This window comes from Xenopus tropicalis, chromosome 4 (assembly GCF_000004195.4).
Source record: "Xenopus tropicalis strain Nigerian chromosome 4, UCB_Xtro_10.0, whole genome shotgun sequence".
Taxonomy (NCBI): Eukaryota; Metazoa; Chordata; class Amphibia; order Anura; family Pipidae; genus Xenopus; species Xenopus tropicalis.
The window spans coordinates 77382674-77404738 of NC_030680.2; the positions used below are offsets into that span (position 1 = coordinate 77382674).

Sequence of the window (22065 nt, forward strand, 5' to 3'; positions counted from 1 at the left end):
ACCCTTTCTAGGAGGGACAGAGGGATTATGTCAGATTTAAAGCCATGTGCTAAAGAATTTACCAGAGACCCCAACAGGGAGGGTGTGGAATCCCTTTGGGTAGAGATTTTATCAGGTCTAAAGGTTAGAAAGAAAATTGTCATTGGTGTATTCTACAAAAAAATCCAGTATAAGTGAGGAGAAAGAGGCCCAGCTACTATAGCAAATGGAGTCGCAACCAGGTCAAGTAGTTATTATGGGGGACTTTAATTATGCAGACATTGACTGACTGGAGTAATGGGGTGGCCAAGTCAGGGACCCTTATTATCACAGGGGGGGTCAGCTGATTGATGAGAACAGGGAAAAAAACAGAAATTCTAAACTATTTTTGCTCTGTCTACACAAGTGAGGACCCAGCTAATCAAGGCTTTCCTCTTAATTAGGGATGCACCAATTCAGGATTCATCCAAGATTCTGCCATTTTCAGCAGGATTCGGCTGAATCCATGCCTCTGGCTGAACCAAATCTTTTAAATCGTTTGACTTTTTGTCACTTGTGTGGTTCTCTTTAACCTTTCCGTGTCTTAATTTGCATATGCAAAGTAGGGCTCAAATTTGGTCGGGTAATATTTCACGAAGGATTCATGGTTCGGCTGAATCCCAAAATAGTGGATTCAGTGCATCCCTACTTTTTATAGACGCAATTCTAGCAATATAACTACTGATGCTTTTTACTCAAAAGAGACTTGAGCAAAGGTCCAGGCCTGAATGGTATTTATCCTAGGGTATTAAATAAGCTTAGCTCTGCGACTGTAAAACCTCTTCATTTAAAGAGTGGTGGTAAATGGAACATTTTCTAATTGGACCAGTGTTGTTAGTGGAGTACCGCAAGGGTTTGTCCTTGATCCTTTACTTTTTAACTTGTTTATTAATGATCTGGTGGTGGGCATTTAAAGAAGGAAGGTATTTAGGTCCGGTGCTGCCCTAGGCACTGTACATAAACACGCCCCTACTTCATGCGTGTGAGCTCAAGCGCACATAAGGGGTGCGCAGGGCTTCACGGGAAGCATGAGCATGACGTCACACACAGCGACATAACAGAAGTGACAGGCACGTGCTGTAACTTCCAAACAGCCCCCAACCACCCACACCACCCAGCTCCATCGCTGGATTTCCAACGGCGGAAGCTGAGGCACTGGCACTCATGTGCCTTATTAGGAATATGCCCATGATTCAAAGTACTGTTTCCATTTATGGTGATGATTCTAAAGTGTGCAAAGCAATAAATTTGATGCAGAATGCTGCCACTTTGAAGAGCGATTTGACAAAATTGGAAAAATGGGCAGCAAAATGGAAAATGAGATTCAGTGTTGAAAAGTTCAAAGCTAAGCACTTTGGTAGAAATAATTTTAATTTGAGTTACACACTAAATGGTAGTTTGGTGAAGTATCCTTAACTGAGAAGAATCTTGGAACAACAAGTTGATTCCAGGCAGTGTCATTCTGTGGCTAATAAAGCAAATAAAGTGCTGTCTTGTATAAAAAAAAAAGGGCATTGACTCAAGGGATGAAACGACTCTTTTATAGGTCTCTGGTAAGGCCTCACCTTGAGTATGCGGTGCAGTTTTGGGCTTAGATCACACATTACTAAAGGTGGGGGGAGTGTGTTTTATGAATTCTTATGGGAGGGGGGAGCAGGAGAGGATAGAGCGGCACAGATTCTGGCCCAGGGAATGAAGGACTTGTCTGAGAGAGGAAGTCAGATACTCTCATAACATGTTTACAAAAAAGGAAACAAGAAATTGTATGTTTCTTTTGATAGAGGACTCAATGCAACTTTTCTGTGAGTGCTTATGGCTGTATTTACATAGACCTTTCTGATAAAGCTTACTTAGTTTTCACCTTTCCTTCTCCTTTAAGAAGAATATTAATGAGCTGGAGAGAGTGCAGAGACATGCAACTAAACTGGTAAAGGGGATGGAAGATTATCAAGGTTGGGGTTGTTTTCTCTGGAAAACAGGTGCTTGCGAGGGGACATGATTACTCTTTACAAGCACCATAGAGGGGTTATAGATAGGTTATATAGGTGATGTTCTTTTTTTCCCATAAAAAAGGATTAGTGCACCAGAGGCCACAGATTTGGAGGAAAGGAACTTTCATTTGAAGCAGCGTAAGTGGTTGCTCACGGTGAGGGCAGTGAGGTTGGGGAATGCCATTCCGAGTGATGTTGTAATGGCAGATTCTGTTGATGCCTTTAAAGGACATGTAAAGCCTACATTTGCCTACAATGTATATCAGTTGGGCACTTCTCCCCCACCCAAATGGCATCATTTGTACTGCATATATCCCCTCCACTTGCCAGCACCATCACAATTTCCTAAAGCAAATAGCAGCTTTCACCTGGTGGCCATTTTTCCTTCGATACATAATCAGATACATTTAAATCTGCAAGCAGCACACACACACAGACCCTTATTCAGCATACGTTTCATCAAGAATACAGGCTCACACAGGCAGAACTGTCTCTGATAAAAATTCTGCTTTGTTTGAGCACTGTAATGGTAAAGCTGAGCTCAGGAGAAAAAAACTGAAGCAGACAGCTAGAGCTGAGTTTCTATGGGAACCAGCAATGCCATCTCTTTACTGGTTGTTAGACTGGAGGGGATGTTTAGTAATCTGAGCTTAGAGCAACTGAGCATGTCTGGCAAGTCAGAAGTCAAAGCTAATCCACGAATTCGAATCCCAAATGGGAAAAATTCGGATCGGAAACGAAAATTTCTGAAGATCGCAAATATCCCGAAAATGCTTACGAAAAAATCGTATTAGTCACGATAATATCGTATTGGCGATCTGAAAGTCACTAAATTTTCGTACCAAACCATTGTAAACAGCGGTAAAACCTTTCCGATTTTTTTGCGCAAGTGTACGAAAAGGTCGGACTGCGTACAGAAAAAGTCGTGCGGACGCCCGAAAAATTCAGTGAAAATACGCTCGGAGCATTCGAATGAACGCTCCGAGCGTTCGTGCTTTTGTAAATGTGCCCCTTAGTTGTATGACACACTTAGTCGTTTTTGTTGCTTCGTCAAACTTTTTTTGTCCTTTGGAGAAAAAGGTAAAAAAAATGGAAAAAAACTGAATTGGAAACTAAATGCCCTTATAAATAGTTATAAAAAGTATTTTAGATACTCAGGTGGTTTTAAAGTTAATCCCTGTGAGGAAATTAGTGAATACAAAGATAAATTCTATACTTTAGAAAATGTACATACTATATTGTGCTGTGTATTTCTAGAATTATTACACTAAAATGTTTTGACATGCATACTTTACTGTATAATACAGTGTTCATTTTTTTCTTTTCAGTTAGTTTTATTTGGACTCAGTAATGAAATGGTAGTCACCTTTAAAGAGGAGAACACTGTAGCTTTTAAGCATCTGTTTTTGAAAGGATATAAGGATGGACATGATGACACATATGCTATCTACAGTCAAGAAGATGTTCATGCTCATATAAACTTTACAATTAAAAGGGTAAGAAAATAAAATCTAATTACCGGTGCTTAGAACTGCATTTGCTTCCCCAAAGTAAAATACAGATGGAGCATGACACAGGGAAATGCTGTCTCGGCACTGAAAAAATAGTTAAGAGCAGTTTTTTGCACCACCTTTAAATTAAGTTAGTCATAAATGGTATTATAGATACCTCGGTATATTGAAACATTACCCCTTAGTAACTGCCAACTACCCTTAGTGATAAAATCATAGCCAGGTCAGCTTATCACATCCCTGGCCTACTGTATATAGTTATTACTGTATATAGTTATCTGTAATGTATCATATTTATATATTTATTTGTAATTTACCATATATTGTAGAAATTTGCAAATGTGTATGCCGAGTGTATAGATTGTCCTATACATTGACACAGTGTATTTAAAATGAATTTGGTACACCTTAATCTATTGAGAAGCTATGTACAGGGTAATTATTGGTACAGTGGTTTATCTGTAGGTCACTCTTGTAATGCTATATACCTTAAGTACGCATATGTTGAAGCAGTTAACTCATTTTATGCAGATAAACAGACACAGGTTTCTTTTCTGAAGAATTCTGCAATGACCTGTAGACATGTGTAGTCTGCCACTTGCATCTTTTATAACTTAAAGATTATAACTGGTGGTACTTGGGCACAGACAACTCCAGTTAGTCTAGTTAGAATGCAAGAGTGGAAATATACTTACCTGCACATCTTGACTAATTAGTTTTTGCCAAACTGTGGTTTCTTTATAGTCCCCTTCTAATTTCTGAATGCTTTCAAACTGGTCACAAGCCATGCTTTTTACCCTATATAGCTCTCCAAATAATATTGTGCTTCTCCTGCTGAGCAAGATGCAAAAAGAACTACAGGTATAGGACCCGTTATCCAGAATGGGTATTCCAGATAAGAGTTCTTTCCATAATTGGGATCTTTATACCTTAAAGGAACAGTAACACCAAAAAATTAAAGTGTTTTAAAGTAAATTAAATTTCTCGGTCGTCCCTAGGCAGCACAGGCACCAATGGGTTAATGCGCTCTTCCCTTTAGGAGGCAGGATAGCAACAAAAGAAAAAAGGGTCCTGTATCCCCTGCTCCTCCTCCCTCATCCCCGCGTTAACCCCGCCTCCAACAGTTTTTTGCTATCCTGCTTCCTGGAGGCAGGAAGCCTGGGAGCTCTGCTCCCTTCACTTCCTGGGCGTCCGTTTCGAGGCCACCCTACACAAAGTTTTTCTCACCCCAGAAAAACAGAGAACCCTATCGGGGGTCGCGCGACAAGCCAAAGGCTCCCCGACCATCACCGCGAGAACGTGCATGCGCCTCCTGGGCCTGATGACCGCTGCCATAGAGGTTGTTCCATTCGCTCAATTCCACATGCGCCAACTACAACTAGAATTCCTCAGACAATGGTCCAGGCGACAACACGACCTAAAAAGTCCAATATCCTTATCACAAGCTACAAGACTCTCGCTACAGTGGTGGCTCCAACCAGACAACCTTCTGGTGGGAAGGACTTGCTCTTTCACCGACTGGGCGGTAATCACGACAGATGCCAGCTTACTTGGCTGGGGCGGCGTATTCGGCCACAGAACCATACAGGGAAAATGGTCTCCACAGGAAGGAAAACGGCACATCAACTTACTGGAACTTCGAGCGGTATACCTATCCGTTACCCATTGGACGCAACTCCTAAAAGGACGTCCAATCAAAATCCAGTCAGACAATGCCACCACGGTGGCATACATAAACCACCAAGGGGGCACAAAAAGTCGCAACTCATGGAAAGAAGTCTACCTGCCTGCTTCGGTGGGCAGAGACCAACCACTGCCAGCTAAGGGCAGTATACATCCCAGGTCACCTCAACTGGGAGGCAGATTACCTCAGCCGAAACTTTATAGACCACGGGGAATGGTCACTGCACAAAGCCGTGTTCCGACAACTCACTCAGCGCTGGGGGACACCACAGGTGGACCTGATGGCCTCCCGTTTCAATCACCAGGTCCCCCATTATTGCACCAGATACCGGGACCCACAAGCACTGGCGATCGACGCAATGACCACTCCGTGGAACTTCAACCTAATATACATATTTCCACCTATACCCATGATACACCCGGTACTCCGCAGACTACTGCAGTTTCAGACAACGGCCATAGTCCTCACTCCATTCTGGCCTCGAAGGGCTTGGTTCTCCGACCTCCAAGCGTTAGCAATAGCGCCACCATGGAGGCTCCCCCTGAGGCCGGACTTTCTGCACCAGGGCGAATTCCACCACCCTGGGCTGGAGAACTTAGCACTCACGGCATGGCTCTTGAGACCGCCATCTGGTCTCGGAAGGGCTTCTCCACAGAGGTAACTTCCACACTCATGAAAGCCCGCAAACCCATAACGGTATCTTCCTACCACCGGATTTGGAAGATATTTCTCTCCAAATGCTCATCCACCCAGCGCAATTCATCAGAATGTCACATTCCCTCCTTACTGGATTTCCTTCAGACCGGCCTGGACAAGGGTCTAGGCGTAAACTCCCTGAAGGTACAGGTATCCGCCCTCTCGCTACTTTTCCAGCACCAACTGGCGACGCACCCCGATGTCAGGACATTCCTTCAGGCTGCAACACGCATAAAGCCACCATACAGAGATCCACTCCCCCCTTGGGACATGAACCTAGTCCTCCGAGCCTTGCAGAGCCCTCCATTCGAACCTCTAGCCACAATTGGTTTGAAACTCCTCACCTGGAAAGTAGTTTTCTTGATTGCAATCTCTTCAGCTCGAAGAGTTTCCGAATTGGGGGCCCTGTCCCACAAACCGCCATACTGCATTTTTCATCAGGACAAAGTGGTACTCCGGACTCTCCCCACATTCCTACCTAAAGTCACCTCGGCTTTCCATCTTAACCAGGAGATCGTTCTCCCATCACTTTGCCCCAAGCCGTCATCCCCGCAGGAACGACTGCTCCACAACTTGGATGTGGTGAGAGCTCTGAAGTTTTACATTCACAGAACAAGGGATATCCGGAAATCAGACTCCCTCTTCATCTTGTATGGCCCCCAACACAAGGGTGCCAAGGCATCTAAGGCATCCATCACTCGATGGATAAAAGCTCTAATTACCTCAATCTACAGTGACAGGGGTATGCCAATCCCCTTCAAGACATCGGCACACACCACCAGGGCCCTCAGCACCTCATGGGCAATGACCAACACAGCATCTGCCGAGCAGATATGCAAAGCAGCCACGTGGTCATCGATACACACTTTTACGAAATTTTACAAGTTCAACGTTTTTTCTTCTGCGGAAGCCACGTTTGGCCGCAAAGTTCTGCAGTCAGCAGTAATGTAACTGCCATCCTATCCCAGTTGCCATGTTAGAGCACCTACTGTCCTTCCTCAGTTATCAAAGTTATCTAAGTCCTCTTTATCCTCTTACCTTACTCCTCTCTACACTTCCCACCCACTCTCTCCGCTTTGGGACAAACCCATTGGTGCCTGTGCTGCCTAGGGACGACCGAGAAAAGGGGATTTGTTATACTCACCGATAAAGCCTTTTCTCGGAGTCCCGTTACGGCAGCACAGGGAGTCCCACCCTTCTGTCTCTACTAATCAGCTGTGCTAGCCGGAACTGTTGGAGGCGGGGTTAACGCGGGGATGAGGGAGGAGGAGCAGGGGATACAGGACCCTTTTTTCTTTTGTTGCTATCCTGCCTCCTAAAGGGAAGAGCCCATTAACCCATTGGTGCCTGTGCTGCCGTAACGGGACTCCGAGAAAAGGCTTTATCGGTGAGTATAACAAATCCCCTTATAATGTACAGTTGCCCTGCACTGGTAAAACCGGTAAGTTTGCAACAGAAACGCTACTATAGTTTATATAAATGAGCTGCTATGTCAACACGGGGGCAGCCATTGAAGCTGGGAAAAAGGAGAAAAGGCACAGGCACATAGCAGATAACAGATAAGCTTTGTAGAATATAATGGGGTTTTATATGTTATCTTCTAAGTAACCTGTGCCTTTTCTCCTGTAAATGGCTGCCCCCGTGGCTACACAGAAGCTTTATTTATATAAACTATAGTAGTCTTTCTAAGGAAAATACACCAGTTGTACCAGTACAGGGCAGCATTACATTATATAGTAATTACTTTTATACACTTTAATTTTTTGTTGTTACTGTTCCTTTAAGTCTGTTAAAAAATCAATAAAACATTAATTAAACTCAATAGGATTATTTTGCATCCAGTAAGGATTATTATATACTGTTTTATTTTTACAGAGAAAAAGGAAATCAATTTTAAACATCTGAATTATTTGATTAAAATGGAGTCTATGGGAGACAGGCTTTCTGGATATCAGGTTTCCGGCTAATGGTCCCATACCTGTATTAAGATTGGTTTACTTATATGGGTGGCAGATGAGCAGTTGTGTAGGGGTAAAGTTCCTCTTAGCATAAAATCTTGGGAGTTTTATGTAGATACTGCAGCAAAATGGTTTTCCAACATCTTGTATGTGGCACAATGATACAGTATTGTGGACAAGCATATATAGTATCATAACTGCACTTCTTAAGGTGGCCATACACGTAGCAATTCCAATCTTTGTGTGACCATTGGTTGCACGAAAGATCGTTCCCACCCTCCACTGATGTTCAGGGCTGAATCGTCAGATATGGAGGTAGAAACAATATAAATCCTAACTCCACCTGGCGATTTAACCCTGAACAAAGATTTTGCTGGGGTGCCTTCAATGGCACCCAATCAAAATTTTTTAACTGGCCGATCGACGAATCGACAGATATCCGCAGCCTTCTGCGATATCAGTTGCCTCTTCGAGCCGACATACATGCACCGAATATTGTGTGAAGCGAGGTTTAGTGTATGGGCGGCTTTAAACTTACTTTTGCTGCCAAACTCATGTTCACCAGTGTCACCAATTCCACTCTCTCGTCTGCTTCCTATCTGAATAGATCTCATCCCCACCTTAGACTCCAGATTCGGAGCAATATCAGTAAAATAATTGTTTTTTTTTTTCCTCTTTCCATAGTACCTAGAGCTACAAAACATATCTGTTGGAAATCATGCATATGAAAGTAATGGTAAAGGTCAAACTGGAATGTCATTATGTCAACATTACTATAAACAAGGGAGTATCTTTCCTGGAAATGAAACATTTGAAATTGACCCACAAATAGATACTGGTAACATACTATCATACTTTTTTTTTTTACATACTTTTTCATAAACCATGAATTAATTTTTTTGTAAGCCCTGTTTTACTGTATATCTGTATAAGCTTTGTATTGCTACATTATGAATTATAGTTAGAAGAGAAGTTAGGTTAATAAATAGAAAAAAGCAAGGTTCAATTTTTTTAATTGTACAAGGGATTCTAAGGAATATAAAAAATATAAAGAATTTACCTAAATGGAGGTTCTGTTGTTTTTATAAAAACAATTTATAAGGTTGAGCAGTGTTATATTTTGTGTAATTTTTGTGACTGGCTCAAGTTTTTGTAATACTAGCAGAGCAAAGTTACCGTATATACTCGAGTATAAGCCAATCCGAATATAAGCCGAGGTACCTAATTTTACCTAAGAAAACTGGAAAAACTTATTGACTCGAGTATAAGTCTAGGCATCCATTTCTTTTTCTTTTAACTCTGGTGTAGTTGGTAAACTACAGATCTCGCCTTAAATGGTCGCCGGGGAACACTGGGAGTTGCAGTACATATTGGCCATAGCTTTAGGAAAGCCTGCCCCAGTAGCTCATTGCAAGAGTGAATACAGTAGGTGAATAACTTACATCCATGCAGTAGAGGGAAGGAAGGGAGGCAATGCAGGCTCACTGGGAGATGGCTGCTAAGAATCCAGCGGCAAATCTGTGGCTAGAACTTCTACTAATAGGTTACTAAGTCGATATACTTTGGTCGCCTGTGGTCCCCCTTTTAATATTGTAGCTCCCCCTTTGCGCTTGCTGTTAGTATCCGCCGCTGCAGGGGAACGAGCCAAAATGACGCGCATTCACACTGGCGCACCGCCCCGCCCTTACCTGACGTAAGTACCTGACAGGGGCTGAGTTTGTGTGCGACGGATGCGATTGCAACTGATGGCTAGCAAGGTAGTGGATCATCGAAATAGAGAGAGACGGATGTGATGGGGTGGCTTTGCTTCCTCCGGTGTTGCGAGCGCACAAACATACTTCCACGGGAGGGGTGCGAGCGAGCGCACGGCCGGGTGAACGTAACTACCGTATATACTCTAGTATAAGCCGAGGGTGCCTTTTTGAGCACATTATTAGTGCTGAAAAACTCGGCTTATACTCGAGTATATACAGTACGCATTTGTAGGCTAAAGTAAATACTGGTACTGTATTTTTAACCAGCCAGAAAACCCTAAAAATATATTTTGTTTTATGTAATATTTTCCACTTTTAGATGTTATAGGGCTCACTAAGGGACTGTAAGCTCACTGTCGGCTCAGTTTAGTGTATGTTTTCATACATTTAATATTACTTGTATGTATGGATACTATTTTGCATACTGGAAAATAAAAGTTCTCAAAAAATGGAAAATGTAGTAGTTTAATCTTAAATTCAGGAATTGTATATATTTAGCAAAACACCTTTTTAATCAGTTATCTGTTTTGTAACTTGCTCTCAAATCATTCTAGAGCAAATATTGTGTATTATTTGTATGAATGGTTTTTGTTTTTAATTTTACTAAATACATAGCTTTTTTCATGCAACTTAACCACTTAGCTTGCTGTACTGTTTCTTGTGCAATCAGTAATGATAATGGAACTAACTGTTTGGCGATGCATTAAACCTTCCTGGGTTTATCAGAGGAACTCTATTTAGTGGCAGATATAGTTAAAATTGCAAATAATATATTGTAATGATGTTTCAATATATATTCCATGGATATCCAGCCTGCACTTTGTCAGATGTTAACTGCAAACTGTAGCATCCCTAAAAAAAATATGTATAGAAATGTTTATTTTGCAAACCAAACTAACTGCACCAAACTAAAGGTGTAGCATCTTGGTCTAGGCCTACAATGTTGTCACTGAGGCTCCCCATCTAGGATTCTGATGGGGAGCATTAGGGGTTGTTGCTGATTGCAGAAAATTAAGTTAATCTTCTGTAGAAGCTGATCCTACAGGGCTGATTATAATTAATTGCACTGGTTTTGTGAGCTGCAGTCTAATGTTAATTAATTACTAATCAGCCTTCTATTGTGACATGTATATTGTATATATACAGTATATTGTGAATCCATCCCTAGGCTTAGGTAACTGACAGCAGCTTAGAGTGTGTGCTGTAAATTGGCATAAAAGAAGACAGGGAGCTACTGGGGCAAATACAAAGGCACAGACCTTCACTGCTGTTGGGCTGGTAGAGGAGCCCAGAACATAAGGTGCAACATTTCATGCATACCTCATTGTTTAGTTCTCTTTTAAGGTTAAATGCTTTTTCTTTTCCATTCCTTTTGCTTCTGTAACACTTGTTTGGCTTAGATATGGCAAACCCAGGCTAGTAGTCTGTTGTAGAGCATGTGTTACATGCGACCTTAATACTTAGGAGTGGGCCTCCGCTAAGTGGGAGATTTATAAGGAGCTGAGGGTGTTGTTGGACTACAACTAGATAGAGTAGTGTGGTGCAATAGATATAAATGGACGCCAGAGGATTCTTTACGGTAAACTATAATACAGATTTATTGGTCCAAGACACAGATGTTATGCAGGGTTGTATATACTCACAAGCAGCAGATATAGTTGTTATCACATTGGTAAACAGCATTTGTGATCTGTAGGAACAGCATTACCCACTTATGGAGAGATGCAGAGTATTAGCCGAGAACCTGAGATGAATACCCTTACTGTAGAGAATGCTTCCAGCCGACTATGGTTCAGGGGCACAGTACCTACCTAAATCCTGCGTCTTAACCGGTCCCTTCAGAAAGGCAAACAGAGCCAGGGTAGGCTAAACCCTTAACAACTCCTTTGATGGGGCTAATGACTGCCCTTGCTAAATAAGCTAACTGTACTCACCACTCCTAGAGGGTGCTATTACTTAGAACTGACTGTGCTGGCTTGTTCTCGTTCACTAGGGTATGAAGTCCCCTAGGGTACAAAATGGCTTCTGGGCCTATGTCCGGTCCAGGCTCAGTTGGAGCTCTGCCTAGGACACAGCATGCAGCTAAAAGAGGAAGACACTCCCTCCTGCCAGACACTATATCAGTCTGCAGGAGGAGTGTACAACCTGACTAAACCTATTAGGGATAGTGTTTCAACTGTAACCTGAGTATAGAGGGCTCTGCCCAATAACAGTACAGATGTGAAGAGGTAGCGAAGTAAAGCCATAGGGAGCTTAACCCTATGGGTCCCTACACTTCATTTTGTAGTTTTGGTTCCATTAGATGCAGAAAATTTCCATTGCACATAACAGCCAGCAGAATGCCCCTGGTAGTTCTTCCTGCCACATACAGATTCATAGATACAAGAGACCATAGTGCAAGGCAATGAAAGAATGTAACCAAAAAAATCAAATGCTGTAGTACGTTAATAAACAAGCCAGTGTAATTTCTTATGTACATTTCATGAATTTTATTGATCTGTCAATAGCACTATTACTGATCTGATTTCTGTTTTAGAATGTTTCCATATTGATCCATCAACTCTGTGTTCTAATGACACACCTGCAGAATACTACTGGTCTAATATGACACTAGACTTCTATAGGTAAGCCATGTAAATGCCACAACTAGTTGCCCGCTTGCTATTTGAGTGTACTTTTAAAGTTGGTCTTGCAAGTCCCATGTGACACATGCTGCCATAATTGTATTTGCCTAGATTTTTTCCTGTTCTCCACAGAACTTTGGGTTCTGGGGAAGGACGGGTATAGTTGACTCTGTCAATGTGTCTGTATCCAATACTACCTTTTTACTGTGTAGCTATTGATTCCCCAACTTGTTGATGTGATCCAACTTTACTTGTATCACTACATCTCATGTCTATCTTCCCTTTTGCTGTATACATTTCTTTTGACCTTTTTGTCTCTGGACCTCACCTCTGCCATTCTTCCCCTTTTGCTTGAATTTTTCTTTTTCTTTGCCCAACAGTGTAGTCTATTGTCTGCTGTGCACATAACTTTTGACTTTGCTTGTTCCCCCCGCTTACCTATCATCTGCTCTTTCCATTACCCAGTTTGCCTTTACATTTAAACCACTCCCCCAAAACTCTTTCTATACAAGGGCCTTTACTATTTTTCCTCTAGCCCTTCCCCTTTGTGACTCTTTCTTTCCTCTGTGTAAATGCTTATATTAAAGTTTGTTTTATTCCTCTTTAAACTAAAACATGCAAATTATCTTTTTAGACTTGTTTCAGTTGAAATTATGTTTAAGCTTAAAGCAATTAATCTTCAAACCATTCGTCATCATGAACTTCCAGACTGCTATGACTTCATGGTTATAGTAAGTACATTTATTATGTTCTAATAAAGAAAAACATATCTCACTACAACCAGAAGAAAGGGGTCTTGTCCTTAAAATCTTTGGTTTAAAGGAAAAGTAACACTAAAAATTTTCAAGTAAAAAAAACTTTTCTACCCTGCCCCAATAATTGCCCTATCCTGCAAACAATTTATTATTTTGAATGCTTTATTAGAAAATACCTGTTAAAACTTGGCTTCCAGTCATTTGAAAAAAGGCGATATGGCAATGCAGGGGAAGCATCCGCTATGCGACGATCGATTGATTGATCCGAGCCTTCATTCTGTATAGGAAGGAGTCAGGCTAGGATCAATCAATCGAAACATTTTTAGTGTTACTTTTCCTTTAAGAACCCACACAGTTTGTGGAACCAGTGAATATGGGTGGATTATTTTAAGTCTACAAGGGAATTCTTTAGGATTTAAACTTGGTTGAAACATTGTGTGAGGGCCAGTGTGCAAACATGTTCCTGTTAAATTATCTTTTTTTTTTAATGCATTGGAAAACCTAGTAGAATAAATATAATTATATTTTTATTGTGATTCAGTTTTAAGAAGTTTGAGACTTCTGTTCCTAAGCATTTTCACATGTAGCTTTAGTCTGCCATTGTTACTGTTGTTTTTTGTGCAAGCCTGCCCAATCGACATCTGGACTAGTTTTAGCCAGATACCAGTTGGGAAGGCTCTTTAGAGGGTCTGAAACATGGCCAGCTTAAATCTGCCTGCGAATTGCCACCTTTCCAGTCAGTGATATGTCTGAGCTTTCTAACACACAAAATACACACAATTGTTGCCTAATTCTCAGTTTCTGCTGACCATTTGACTTTCTATCTGCACCCATGACTGAAAAGGTAGTATAGGAGATGAGAGCTATTGGTTATTTTATATGCATATGATTAAGGTAAATTAGTACTTGACTTTCAGCTTATAGCTTTTTGATGGAGCTGTTTTTTCTATTTGTATTAGATAACATTTGATAATAAGGCACACAGTGGAAGGATAAAAATCAGCTTAGATAATGATGTTGGAATCCAGGAATGCAAAGACTGGCATGTGTCTGGATCTAGTAAGTATACATTTTTTCCTGTGAAGAATTTTATTTTTGAGATTTTTGTAACCTGAATATCTAAAATCTGTCTGAGAGCTGCATTTCAACAGTACCTGGAAAAGCCATACGTTCATAGCCATTGTGTTATGCAGTGATCTTAAAAAGAGTCTGTGCTATATACCTCTACGCTATTATTTTGTGTGTGTGTTCTCTTCTGTATTGCTTTTTTCCAAGGAATGCTGCATCTTGACATGTACTTCTAGTTTCCATTTGTTGAATATATGCCTGTAATACATTTGTAACTTGTTAGCAATACATTGGTAAATAATTGCTTATATTTCTTTTCCAATAGTTCAAAAAAATACTCATTACATGATGATTTTTGATGCTGCTGTTATTTTGGTCTGCTTATCTTCCATAACACTCTGCATTCGCTCCGTGGTTAAAGGAATTCACCTACAAAAAGTACGTTTATAAATGTCACAGTTTTTGAATTTTATGGTTACTATGCATAATCATGCATTTAATGCTGTTTTTCTTTTGAAGGAATATGTAAACTTTTTCCAGCATCGTTTTGCAAGGACTGTGTCCTCAGCTGATCGCATGGAATTTGTCAATGGCTGGTACATTATGATAATCATCAGTGATGTTTTGTCAATTATTGGCTCAATCTTGAAGATGGAGATCCAAGCAAAGGTGAGGTGACAATAAGCTAGTGTCAGAGAAGGAATTCAATCCACCAGTGGAGCGCATTTAATTAATTTGCACAACATGTGGTAATGGCAAACACCTGTGTACCATGGTTTAATCCTACATAGAACCAGGTGTAATGACTGGCATGGCAAAGTACTGAGTTTAAGCCGATCCGAATATAAACTGAGGTACCTGATTTTACCTAAGAAAACTGGAAAAACATGTTGACTCGAGTATAAGCCTAGGGTGGGAAATGCAGCAAAATGGAGAGCCTAAAGTTCACAGTACAGAAGCTGAATGAAAAAAAAAAAACACATCAAATGGGCTTTCCTTACAACAAGAAAGTACAGTACAATAAGCAAAAATGATGAATTTGTAAATAATAATTCAGCTGTCTAATTGTCTTAGCTTCAAACCTGCCCACACACACACAAAGGTCCCCTGTATACTTTACTTATCTGCAGGTAATGGATAAGAAACTAATCTTTGTTATATATATTAATGACAACATGAGAAATGCTACACATATAGCAGTAATATGGCAGTTTTCTAGGGCTTAGGGTGATTGTAGACATGGCTCTTTGTTGGAAAGTACACAAAAATCTAGTACCTTGAAACTGCAGGGGCCCCTGACTTCTTCCCAGACGTGCAGAACAGCGCACTATTAGTAGGGCTGGAGGGGCTGGCAGGAATGGAATTCGCAGGCTGGGGACCCAGGAGAGACACCGGCAAGCAGGCGCGCAACATCACTTCCACCCAAGTGCAGAAGATTGCACTGTTAGGTAGCCTGGTGAGCCTGGTGCGGCTGGGGGGAGAGGGAATGGGAATTGCCATCGGTGGCAAGGGGCATGTGCAGGTCAGTCTTTTGTGTGTATTTCAGCTGACTCGAGTATAAGCCGAGGCTGACTTTTTTCAGCACATTTTTGGTACTGAAAAACTCTGCTTATACTCGAGTATATATAGTACCTAACAAACAGGGCCCATAACTAATACTTGTTCTCATAGTAGTCACCCAACAGAGTAGTTTGTGCTGCACATCTAGTGTTGTCTTTTACCACAAGGCAAGTTGTCTAGCTACCAGCCTGTAACTTGGGTATGTCTCTTGTATCTGGTGAAATGGGTTAATTTGATACATGTATTCAGACTAATTTACAGCAGCATAGATGAATCAAAGAAATGAACAGTGTCGGTTTTTGTCTAGAAGACACTGCTTTACCATCAGGAAACAATCATGAAACACTGACTGCTAGGCAATATTCTATTTTTTTTTTCAGAGCCTCACCAGTTATGATGTCTGCAGTATTCTCTTGGGAACATCCACCTTATTAGTGTGGCTTGGAGTTATTCGCTACTTGGGATTTTTTAAGAAATACAATGTAAGATTTTGTTTAGAACTTGTGCAGTAGTAACCTGCCCCAGAATTGAAAAAATTGTAGTGATTTTTTTTTACCTGCTTTCATGATTTGTTTTAGCTTCTGATCCTGACACTTAGGGCAGCCTTACCTAATGTGATACGATTCTGCTGTTGTGCTGCTATGATCTACCTGGGCTACTGCTTCTGTGGCTGGATTGTTCTGGGGCCTTACCATGTAAAGGTATTTAACATTTATTAAGGGTGCTAAGGGCTTGCATGTCTTTAATATTTTTCTGTTAACATATTTTATTATTTTTCCTTCCTAGTTCAGGTCCCTGAACATGGTTTCAGAGTGCCTGTTCTCCCTTATTAATGGAGACGATATGTTTACAACGTTTTCAATCATGCAGGAGAAGAGCTACTTGGTTTGGCTGTTTAGTCGCATTTATTTGTATTCCTTTATAAGTCTCTTCATATACATGGTTCTGAGTCTCTTCATTGCACTTATTACTGACACATACGATACAATCAAGGTAAGAATACTACACTGTTCTTTTTATTTTTTTGTACTATAACACAGCCTGTTGAACATTTTTCCAAAAAAACTGTTGATCTGGCCATTCAGCTGCAATTACAAACTTGTCTGGCCTGTGGGCTTATTTTAAAGGGACAGTAACACCAAAAAATGAAAGTGTATAAAAGTAACTAAAATATAATGTGCTGCTGCCCTGCACTGGTAAAAGTTGTGTGTTTACTTCAGAAAGTCTACTATAATTTATATAAATAAGCTGCTATGTAGCCATGGGTGCAGCCATTCAAAGGAGAAAAGGCACAGGCACATAGCAGATAACAGATAAAACACTATTGTATTCTACAGAACCTATCTGTTATCTGCTATGTAACCTGTGCCTTTTCTCCTTTTTTCCAGCTTGAATGGCTGCCCCCGTGGCTACACAGCAGCTTATTATATAAATTATAGTAGTGTTACTGTAGCAAACACACCAGTTTTACCAGTGCAGGGCAACAGTGCATTATATTTTTATTACTTTAAAGCTCTTTCATTTTTTGGTGTTACTGTTCCTTTAATTGGGCTTAATGAAGCCTTGCTCTAAATGGCAGCTACAGCATAAAGCCTGATTTAAAGAGGTTCAGAAAGGAAGTTTGAAATGGTCCAGAGGTGCTGTAGCTGATGCTTTGTGGTATCAGATGACCACTGAAACTTGTGTATGACAAAATAATGGACCTAATAAAAAATATTAGCAGTCACCTCAGATTTCAACGGCTTATGGCCATGTGCCTTTATATAGTTATAAAACTCCTTGGTTTATTTCAAGTAAAATCATTGATGATTTTTTTCTTTAATGCAATTATTGCAAAACTTTTTCTGCCACTGGTACATAGCTGAGGTTGAAAAAAGGAACATGCCCATTCAAGTTCACCCTTCCTTCATCCTTGTTTATTTAAAAAGTGCAAAGGAATGAGTGCATATTTATAGCCACAACACAGCACTCCTTTCCAGAGATATGCAGTAATTGCACAAGTCAGAATCTTTGCATTTTGTACTCTATACCATACCATTAAATAGAACCCTGTACTTCACTCCTGGTCAGCTCAGGTGTATGGTATAGGTCTTGCTTTGACAAATCTGTGCTAGTGCACTGCGTTTTGCAAGCAGTTTGGAAGAGTGCGAGTAGCCACAAGAACATTTGTTTTTGCCATTTTAATCAGTGCTATTCTGTTCCTATTATAGCATCTACCAATGCACCTAGCACCTTATTAATGAGCCCTCATATACGTATATTTCACTTTTATGCTATGTAGTTTCCTTTTCTGAGTTGCACATTTGTTTCAGTTTTTCCTTTTTTTTTTCTCCTCACCTATTTCTCAGATTAATCATGGCTACTTGCCAAGCACTGTACAAACACATAGTTGCTGAAGTTGCTCTTTTTAGGGATGTCCAGCAACTGATATTTTGTCAGCCAGTGACTTTTTACACACTCTGGTGACAGAATGTTCCAAAAACCGCTCAGAATGATTGGCCAAGAGTGTAAACCATTTGGCTCATTTAGTAATGAGAAATTGCTTTAGAAATGAAAGTGATAAATGTTAAGAAACTCTATCAAGTGTTGTACATCTTTTAGAATTACCAGATCGATGGCTTTCCAGAATCAGAACTTCACACATTTGTATCCGAGTGCAAAGATTTGCCAACCTCTGGTCGATATAGGGAACAAGACGAGACCTCCTGTTTGTCTATGCTGTGTTGTAATCGGTAAGTAAGTAATAAAGTAATAGTCGCAACTGATTTTAGTAAATAAAGTGCTCTAATCATATTTATACATGATTATGTTGTTATAGGTAAAAAAGAATCCCAGAAGAAGCACTTTATCCATGGCCTTTAAAAATCTGCAAAAAGAAAAAGATATTAAAAAAAATGATGGCACATATTCATTCAAATGGTGTCTAGTGCAGCACAGTAGCTTAGATCTGCATGCATACAACCTTAGCCTTCTGTTTGTGTGTGTGCACCCTATGAATATTAGCTACTGCTTCCCTAACAAAGAATGCTTCAACATGACTATGCAGCAGGCACATTCAGAAAAGAAATAATTTCATCTTTCTACAGACAAAGGAATGGGGTGAAGAAAACCTTTTATATAAAAGAGGGTCATGATTATTTTTTATACTGCCCTGCTATCTTATCTATATAAATGTAGATACAAAACATTTGGGCTGTACATCTGTGCTACATTAAAAAATCTCTCTTTCTAAATTTAAATTGTTTTCATCATAGGATTCAAGCTGTCTGTGTAGCAGAAAATGTGACAACAGAGGTTCTTATACAAATTACTGTTTTTTTATTGCTTAATAAACCGCCACTGCCCCAAGTAGAAAATGTAAAGGGATATTATTGGCATTTGCTTTAATCTTATGTAATATTGCATGGGCAAATATGTGTCTCTTGGCCAGGTCATCCAGTTCATTAGCACTTCTTATTTGCAAAGTTCTGAGAACTTCATTTATTGTTTTTTTTACTGTTTTGCTTCCGTTTTCTTATGTCCTTCAGTTTACTGTTTTAACAAAACAGACTGCTTTGTTGTCATATGAGAGGGTTTCTCAGATATTTACTGGGATATTTTAGGTAAGACTAAAGCTGGACAAACATATTAAAATCTGCATGTTTGGCAAGGTCACCAATCAAGCGGCACCTTTTTTTTTTTTTTTTTTAAATCTGTGTAGAGCTTAAGTTACATGTCTCTGGAAAAATGCAGATGGATCCATGTGTATCAGGAAGTATACAACCATAAATGTGACTATAACTTTTTGAGAATTACAATGTTCTCTTTCACTAATCCATGCATATTGCTTTCATGCTAAAAACAACGTGAATGAGAACTTAAATGTCCCTTAAAGCAGTACAACTCAGGCTAAATCTGAGGCTGGATATTGGATCATTGGCATTTTCATGCCGAAGGAGCACCTGTAGGCAGCTATAGTTGCTAAACAATATCATGATAATGGCATGCCCACAAAAAACACACATACCAGGCCACATAAGGTTCATTTTTAAGCACACATGTAAATATGTATAGAACAACATCCCTAAAAAACTAATATATTAAGGTTTAGTCCTATTTTTTTCTGTTCATAAATGTGTGTTATCATTTTGTTCATGTTAAATATTAAATTTAATTCTTGCCATGTCAGCCAGATATTTTAATTTGCAGTTAGTCTTTTCTGCCTAATATTTGTGTGTGTTTCATTTAATTATTTAAGGTTTAGAACTGCATATCAGAAAATGTAAACTGCTGTCTGGTTACTAGAGTTTAGCAAGCTGACAGCATTTCTGAATGGAAGATGAGTAGTAGAGGGTATGGAATCAAATCTAAGCAGCAGATAATAAGAACAACATTAACATTTGAGCCACACAGTTCATTTATATTTTGTCATGCTAGGGTCAGTGACCCTGGCAACCTGCTAGTATTTTCTGCTGCAGATTAGAAAGTTACTTAGAATATAATATAATATAATATTATAATACTAAAAGTTAAATGAAATCTACGCTTTGATTTAAATTTTTCTTTTTTTTTCTTTTTTGGCACTTTAACATGTACATTCCATTTTAACATGTAAAGAGGAAAAGTATTGAGGCAAATACTATCATCTGCGATACCGTACTGTGTGTGTTACTGTATGTGTTATTAACTGTTAATCTGTTAAACAGAAAAAGAACCTAATGATTCTTACAAAAGCTTTACTCAGTTCCCTAACACCTAGAAACCCACCTAAAATTTCAATATTAAGTATGTGAATAATACCCCCATGCAGTGTTATAGCAATGGTACATGTGGCAGTTTCAGATGCTTTAAATGTAGCAAAAAAAAAACACAGCAATAAAGTGCCGTAAATAGCCCCCACGGAGTTATATACTGCAACTGCCAGCACTTGTCAGGCAAGACAAGTGTAGTCTGTGTCAGGTTCTTTAATACTGTTTTTAGGCAGCCTAAAGAACCAAAAACAACTCTGTGTGCCCTTAACAACTTTAGAAATTAACTAGTCTGTTCTGTGTCACTTATTACAGGGCTTGTGCTGATCGTATGTTTTTCCTACTCTTTTAATCTAGAAATATCTATGGTTTTTGTCAGGCCCGGATTTGTGGGCTCCAAAGATGGGGGGGGGTGGGGGGTGGCATGCCACATCTGCACTGGGGACTGGACAGGAGATTTTGACAGCTATGCAAATGCATTGATTAGTTCCCTTATATATATATATATATGCCAGTTATTAATATTAGTTAGGTAAAATAAGCCCTGATAAATCACATTTAATACTTACTTGATATTTTACATTTTTTTTAACTGTAGCTTCAGAATTTTCAGTAAATATAGATCAAGCTGTCTAGTATTTTCTGCACGAGTGGTGGTTGCAGTTAAGATTAAATGGCTCTACCATTGCTAAATTGTTAATGTGTAAAATTTATAGAACCGATTACATTACATTACAAATAAATAGTTAGGACATTTTGAAACCTTGATTTCCCTGTAATAGTAAGTTTCTAAAAAATAACTATAAATAAATCCATTACTGTTTTCAGCCTGGTGACACCTGTGATAACTGGAATTTTAATAATTTCACAATTGTTACTAAGTAAAATATTATAAATGGAATCTGCAGAGATTTGCAATGTATATTTTATGAGTAGTTTTCTGTATATGTGATAAAGAGTTTGTAAATAAACGATAAAAAATAAAGAAAAGGTTTCTACCTTTGTTAAATAATAAAAATGTTGTGTTTTTCCTTTTATACTACTATGCTACTTAAAACGAACAGCAATAACACAATGAGCTACCATGTGCAATGTCTGAAAAAACGGAAAACTTCCCACTTGCAGACCCAAGCCTCTTATGTAGGTAATTCCTGGTGTTGGTAATCCAAGGCACACCCTAATTTGAATCTAGTGTAAAAAAAAAAAAAGGTGCCGGCACACTCAAGGCAATTCAATTATCCAAGCAAAACTCCTCAAAGTTTTGGGGATGTACCCCCTCATCAGTGTTAGAAGGAAAGCTGCAGGCATACCTTTAGTTGTCTCAACAGTGCCCTTAAGTCTCCCCATATTTCACCTGTTCGGAATATCAGAAGCCAAACAGGAAGAAAAAACACTGAGTTGTGTATAGAAGATTCCCACAATGCCTAGCTCCTGCACAGACATTGCGACCAGATCTTCAGTAGCACATGCACACACATGAGGATCGCTCCCCCTAGCATCCCGTTGTCATGGCGATGCAGTATACACAGCCGGTGGGAGCGGAGAGCAGAGCGGTGCGGGGATCGGAGCAAAACCAACAGCCAGCAGGAGTGGTGAGCAGGGGTGGGGGCTGTCGCTTGTGGGAGCAGTTGTGAACGGTGAGCGCAGAGCCACAGAGGGGGGGCGAGTCAGAGTTGTTAGAAGATAAAATCAAAAAGCAGCCAGCATGTGGGGAGAGAG

At 39.8% G+C, this 22065-nt stretch overlaps 1 protein-coding gene across 8 annotated transcripts in view; it reads left to right on the forward strand.

The window, feature by feature from the left end:
• mcoln3 (mucolipin 3) overlaps positions 1 to 21358 on the forward strand; it is a 44646-nt gene extending 23288 nt beyond the window's left edge. For 6 of the 8 annotated variants that reach the window (XM_012961129.3, XM_031900101.1, XM_031900100.1 and 3 more), the window contains exons 3-14: positions 3338 to 3505; positions 8543 to 8696; positions 12149 to 12236; positions 12871 to 12967; positions 13951 to 14050; positions 14385 to 14497; positions 14579 to 14728; positions 16000 to 16101; positions 16198 to 16320; positions 16406 to 16612; positions 18221 to 18351; positions 18438 to 21358. In XM_012961129.3, the coding sequence (XP_012816583.1) occupies positions 3338 to 3505; positions 8543 to 8696; positions 12149 to 12236; positions 12871 to 12967; positions 13951 to 14050; positions 14385 to 14497; positions 14579 to 14728; positions 16000 to 16101; positions 16198 to 16320; positions 16406 to 16612; positions 18221 to 18351; positions 18438 to 18441 (1437 nt within the window). In that variant the 3' untranslated portion in view covers positions 18442 to 21358. The remainder of the gene's footprint in view (positions 1 to 3337; positions 3506 to 8542; positions 8697 to 12148; positions 12237 to 12870; positions 12968 to 13950; positions 14051 to 14384; positions 14498 to 14578; positions 14729 to 15999; positions 16102 to 16197; positions 16321 to 16405; positions 16613 to 18220; positions 18352 to 18437) is intronic. The other 2 variants (NM_001016804.2, XM_031900102.1) reach the window with 2 other exon arrangements.
• Positions 21359 to 22065: the final 707 nt, after the last annotated feature.